Raw genomic sequence first — 6,522 nt, forward strand, 5'->3', positions numbered from 1 at the left:
TCCGAAAGTACTGTACCGTGCCTGTGCAGGTTTCAGTTTTTGAGACAAGAAGAAAATGGGCTGCCAGACGCAGTTCGATTGTCGCTGTAGGACAACACCCATAGCTATGTGGGATGCGCCCACCATCAAGCACGTGGGGGCGTCAGGAACGGGGTGCACGACGAGCGAAGTGTGAGCCTAGGCGTCCTTGATGTCTGCGAAAGATTCGGATCCTGAAGGGATCCAGTGGAGAGCAGTACACAGTGTAGAACAGGAGAGCAGAGCTTCCAAACTGTGAATGATGGATTCACAGTGCGGAAGGAATCGCCTGTAGAAGTTGATCAGTCCGAGAAACTCACGGAGCTTTCGCTTCGTAGCGGGCTGAGGAAATTTGCGGATAACGTCCACCTTCGTGTCTAGGGTTCAAATGCCTTGAGGTGTTACGCGATGTCCAAGAAAATTGAGTTCGGGAACACCAGACTAACACTTGGCTGGGTTGACTACAATACCGAAGTGGTCGGGTCGTTGGCACAGCTCACGTAGGTGTGCCTTGTGCCCCTTTATACTCGCTCTGGCTATCAACAGGGCGTCCAATTACGCAAAGCAAAATGGGAGACCTCGTACAACTTCGTCTATGAAACGCTGGAATGTCTGAGTGGCATTTCGTAATCCAAAAGACAGACGCAGATACTCGAACAACCCGAAAGGAGTTGTAATGGCTGTCAGAAACATGTACAGGAAAGGAACCGACGGCAGTTCACTTGACAAGTTCAAGCCAAAAGCCCAACAGCGTCACCAATATGCTCACGTTGCGGGTCAGCGAGTCACACCAGCCGCAATTGTAGGCATGCCAATGCTACCTGCCACACGAAGGGACACATTCAGCGAGCACGTCGTAGCGATAAAAGCTGGCGGTACAACGGAGGGAGAATCCATGCGGACACTAAATGTCACTAACGCCGAAGGTTTTATCATGTACGAACTTGGCTCCCCTATCAGCAGCCCGATTCTGGCGACAGTTTGCTTCGTAAGGATGTGCGATGGAAGTGGGATGAGTCTGGTTCATTAGCGTCCCAGAAGATCAAGAAATTGATGTCAGAAGCACCCATATTGGTCCAGTACGACCCTGCTCCACCGTTTTAGGACTTGCATGCGACGCATCAGTGTATGATGTTGGGGCTGTTTTGTCACATGATGATAATGATGATTAAGGTTTTTTTGGCGCATTAGCGACAAAGGCCATAGTGCGCCAAGACAATGGTATGGATGGTTAGTAGTTTAAAAGGATTATTTCAATTAAAAAATAATAATAAAATAAAATAAAACAATATATATGAGCCTAGATGTGCTTTAAATACCCAGTGTCTCTTAAAAACTTGTATATATGGCTAAAATCGACTAGAGGTTCATCACCGAGTAGAAGAGCAGGGTGAAGAGGGACCTTGTATTTGTAAAAGAATGGAAAGTGTAGGTGGCGATGATGTTCTAAAAGTGGGCATGTTATGAGTAGATGTATGATAGATAGGTCTGTTCCACAGTGAGGGCACTGAAGCGTGTCGTCCCTTCGTAGCAAATGCCCATGAGTTAAACAACTGTGCCCAATCCTCAAACGGCTCGATAAAACTTCATGGTGGCGGTTTTCAAAATCTTGTGTAGGTTTGCATAGGCGAGGTTTTACTGTGTGCAGTTTGTTTGTTATCTGCTTATCCCAAAAAGCTTGCCAATCCGTGTGGATGGCTTTCTTCAGTTGCTGCAGCAAGTCATTAAGTGGAATCTCAAAAGGAGTTATATCGTTGCCTAAAGCAGCAGATGCAGCGCGGTCTACTTTCTCATTGCCGGAAACTCCGACATGGCTGGGTATCCAGCACAGTCTCAGCTGGAACCCTTTTTCTTGTATAATGCTGGCCAGGAATTGTGCGCGTCTTGCCAGGAGGTTTTTATGTGATTGAATACTGCAGATGGCACGTAACGAACTCAAAGAGTCTGTGTAGATTACTGTGTGTGTCATGTGTGTTTGTAAAACATGGTTCAGTGCTATGATAATACCATAGAGTTCTGCAGTAAAAATTGAAAAGACATTGTTTAGGCAATGTGCCTTTGTGCACGAGCCACATACCATAGCACATGACACTCCTGTGGAATACTTTGAAGCGTCAGTATATATCTCGGTGTGGTCTCCAAAGCTCTCCTTGAGAATCAGAAATTCCTGCTGGATTTCTGTGGTGGGTGTTTCCCTTTTATTAAACTTTGCAAGTGAAACGTCATATGCAACTGGTGGTTGCCAGGGAGGAGTCAACTTACTGGCAACCAAGGAAGGTGAGTTGTAACTGAAAAAGCCATAACATTCGACGTCTCGTTGTACACGAATGCTGAAAGGTGGCACAGCTCTGGGTTTATTAAGAAACAGCTGTTTGAAGTTGCTCTGTGTCACTGAAGGAAACGAAGGATGCTGAGGGTGGCTTCTTATTCTCAAACCATAGGACAAGGTAATATAAGACCTTCGCCCCCCTAACGACCACTCATTTGCCTCTGCGTACAGACTATAAACAGGGGTGGTTCGGAAAGCCCCCAGCGCCAGTCGCAAACCAAGGTGGTGTACTGTGTCGAGGGCCTTTAGCGTGGACGGTCGTGCTGACCCATAAGCAGGGCATCCGTAATCCATTTTAGAGCGGACTACAGATCGGTAAATGCGAAGGAGTGTTTCCCGATCAGCACCCCACGACCTGTGGGATATTACCTTGAGTATATTTGTGGACTTTAAGCATTTGATTTTCAAGTTCCTGATGTGTGCCCCAAAAGTAAGCTTTCTGTCAAACACAACACCGATGAACTTCTGTTCAGTGCGTACGGGCAGGTTTTGACCATTGATGGATAGTATCGGGTCTGGGTACAGACCCCTTCTCCTTGAAAATAGAACACAAACAGTTTTCTCGGGTGAGAAACTAAATCCGTTTTGACTTGCCCATTTAACCAATTTGTTAATTGTAAGTTGGAGCTGCCTTTCGCATGTACTCAGGTTTGTTGACGAATAAGAAATCTGGACGTCATCAACATATAAGCAATAGGAAATGGACGGGGGAATTGCAGCAGCTATTGAATTCATTTTTATAATAAAGAGAGTAACACTAAGCACACAGCCTTGGGGAACTCCATTTTCCTGGACGAAAGGACGTGAAAGAGTTGTCCCCAGTCGGACCCTAAACGTCCTTCCCTGGAGGAAATTCATCAGGCAACGTAGGAGTCGCCCTCGAATGCCAAGCGCATAGAGATCCCTGATAATACCGTAGCGCCAGGTGGTATCATACGCTTTTTGGAGGTCAAAAAACACTGACACACAGTGATGCCGTCTCACAAACGCCTCACGAATTGTGGATTCTAGTCTAACTAGATGGTCCAACGTTGAACGTGCAGGTCTAAAACCACACTGGTAGTTATTAAAGTAGTTATTGTCCTCTAGATAGTACGTCAGCCGGTTATTGACCATTCTTTCGAATGTCTTACCGAGGCAGCTAGTTAATGCAACAGGTCGGTAACTTGTTGGACTGGACGCATCTTTCCCGGGCTTTAAAAAAGGAATGACTGTGGCTACTTTCTATGCTGATGGCATCTGTCCCTTGTCCCAGACCGTGTTGAAGAACTTCAATAGATGCTCTTTGGAATCATCGGACAAATGACTAAGCATTGGATATGCAATGCGGTCTGGTCCAGGAGCGCTGACTTTTACTGAAGCCAGCACTCGTTGGAGTTCTACCATGGTAAAAGGCTGGTTGTACTTGTAGTTGTCACCACCCGTAATTGGAATTGTTTGCCTTTCGGCTTGCTCCTTAATACGCAGGAAGTTTCTATCATAATGTGAGGAGCTCGATACGTCAGAGAAATGTTGACCAATGACGTTAGCCTGCTCTTCTAGGCTCTGACACGGTATGCCATTAACCTGAAGCAGGGGAATGGAAAAACTAGTGTAATCACCCTTAATTTTTCGAAGTCTATCCCACACAACCTTTGACGGTGTTGTGCGCGTTAACGAAGAGACAAAGTTACGCCACGACGTCCGTTTTGCTTGTTTTCTGGTCCATTTTGCCCTGGCTCGTGCCCTCTTGAATGTCAGGAGGTTTTCAGGAGTGGGGTATCTGCGGAAGATACCCCATGCTCTGTTTTGTTGCTTTCGTGTCTGTGTGCATTCATCCGTCCACCAAGGTTTGGGACGCTTGGGGAGCCGGCCAGATGTCTGCGGGACAGACTGTTCAGCGGCATTTATGATGGCCGTTGTGACAAACTCGTTTGCCTCTTCAATAGACATGTGTTCAAAATATGAAGAAACAAGCTTTGCCTCGTTCTGGAAAAAGCTCCAGTCAGCCTCTTGAAGTTTCCACCTTCGCGGTCGCGTCGAGATGGAATTTGTAGGACCACGAAATTTCAAAACTACCGGGAAGTGGTCACTTCCACGAGGATTCTGGTCCACGGTCCAGTCCAGACAATGAAAGAGGGAAGGACTGCACAGTGAAATGTCCAAGCAAGAAAAACTTTGTGTTGAGGAGTTGACGTATGTAGGCAGCCCAGTGTTCAAAATGCAAAGGGACCTTGAAAGAAGAACTCTCTCCAACATTTTTCCTCGCGTATCCAGTCTTGCGCTGCCCCATAAAGGATTGTGGGCATTCATGTCGCCCAGAATCATGAATGGCTGTGGGAGTTGATTACACAAGTTTTCAAAATCTCTTTGTTCTATTAATTCTGATGGGGGAAGGTACAGTGAACATATAGTGAAAACCCTATCGAGGCACACTTGAACAGCAACTGCTTCCAACCCTGTAACAAGTGGGATTTGTTTTACAGACACAGATTGCGGAAGGACTACAGCCACACCTCCAGACGCACGTGTGGTATTTGTACGGTCCTTCCTAAAAATAGTATATCTGCGGAAGGGATTGAAACTTTGTTCCTGAAGATAGGTTTCCTGTAAACAGAAGCAAGCTGCAGTGTATTTTTCAAAGAGATCGTGTACATCATCTATGTTAGTGTAGAGGCCTCGACAGTTCCACTGAAGGATTACCTGTCCCATAATGAAAGTAGTGATGAATAAGAACAAAGAGAGACTGTACATTATGTAGGAGGTGTAACCCTTGGGGGGGGCTGCTTGTGTTTCCCTAGGGACGTTCTGCCCCTGCCTCGGCCTCCTTTTTTCGTTCTTTGTTCCTTCCATGAGGAAGGATTGGGGGGAAGGCTTGACGATGATTTCTGCGACATGCAGTCATCATCGTCAACATCCATCGTGTGTGTGGCAGCCTGGGATGAGCCCCCTGTGAGCCCGTCCCAAACTGACAGCTCGCCATCAACCTCCGTAGAGGTTGTGGCCGCTACTTCCCGGCTGCCCACCTGAGCAGCTGGTGCCAGCGGAAGCAAGCTCTCCGCAGGCTTTTCTTGTGTGGGGGGAGTGTGGGGTGGAGACCCAGAAGTCTGCGTCTCCACAGATTTCCGCAGTGGTGCCACTCCCCGGCGCACCACTTCGGAGAACGTGCCTTTTTTGGCAAATTCTACCTGTGTTTTTGCGTCTTTATACGAGATATTCTGCGTCACTTTTACTTTGAGTACTTCCTTCTCTTCCTGCCAACGGGGGCAGGACCTGGAGTAGACAGGGTGGCTCCCTTTGCAGTTCGAACAGCGGACTTCGTTTGCACAGGATTCTGCAGAGTGGTCCATGCCAGCACATTTTGGACAGATCGCCTGTCCTCGACAGACCTGCGACCCATGTCCAAAACGCTGGCACTTGAAACAGCGTCGCGGATTCGGGATATACGGACGTACATGGCAATTAAGATACCCTGCCTTGATGGTCTGAGGAAGCCTGTGCAATTGAAAGGAAAGGACAATGTGTTTCGTCGGGATGTCTTTACCATCCCGACGCATCACAATTCTCCTTGCTGTCACAACGCCTTGGTCTTTAAGTCCTTCCTCGATCTCAGTGTCTGAGCAGTCAAGGAGTTGAGACTCTGAGATGACGCCCTTCACGATGTTAAGTGTTCGGTGTCTGGTCACAGTGACCGATATATCAGAAATTTTATTAAGTGAAAGGAGAGCGGAACTTTGTTGCCTTGTGGTCACTTCAATTTGTAGATCTCCTGTGGTCAGCTTTCGAGCATTATAAGATTTCCCTATTGTCTTTTCTAACTCTCTTGCAATCGTGAATGGTGATACCTTAGCCATAGGTTTGGTCTCATCTTCCGAGTGGACTATGAGGAACTTCGCAAACCAAGGTTCAGGAGTCAAGTCGAGGATTTGCATAGCTGGTGCATCGGTGCAGCGCCTCTTTTGGCGCTGATCATGTTTTTTTGTACGAGAAGAATCCATAAAAGAGAAGACTGATTCAGTGCAGGAGGTGTGTCGCCCACCATCGAGCCCAACGAGGGAACGTGTCCCACACGCTAACACTTGCCTCTGCACTATACCCAAGTGCAGCTTCTGGAGAGTGAAAGACTGGTCAAGGTTGACCCTTGCCGCCAAGGATGGTGAAAAGAGGAAAAGGAGAGAAAGAAGGAGACCAAGGAA

The 6,522-nt window shown here is 47.3% G+C and overlaps 1 protein-coding gene across 1 annotated transcript; it reads right to left on the minus strand.

Moving 5' to 3' along the window:
- Positions 1-5,079: 5,079 nt before the first annotated feature.
- Positions 5,080-6,258, minus strand: LOC135389478 (uncharacterized). The gene has a single exon (XM_064619520.1). The coding sequence runs from the start codon at positions 6,256-6,258 to the stop codon at positions 5,080-5,082; it is 1,179 nt and encodes a 392-aa protein (XP_064475590.1).
- Positions 6,259-6,522: the final 264 nt, after the last annotated feature.

This window comes from Ornithodoros turicata, chromosome 3 (genome assembly GCF_037126465.1).
Source record: "Ornithodoros turicata isolate Travis chromosome 3, ASM3712646v1, whole genome shotgun sequence".
NCBI classification, from domain to species: Eukaryota; Metazoa; Arthropoda; class Arachnida; order Ixodida; family Argasidae; genus Ornithodoros; species Ornithodoros turicata.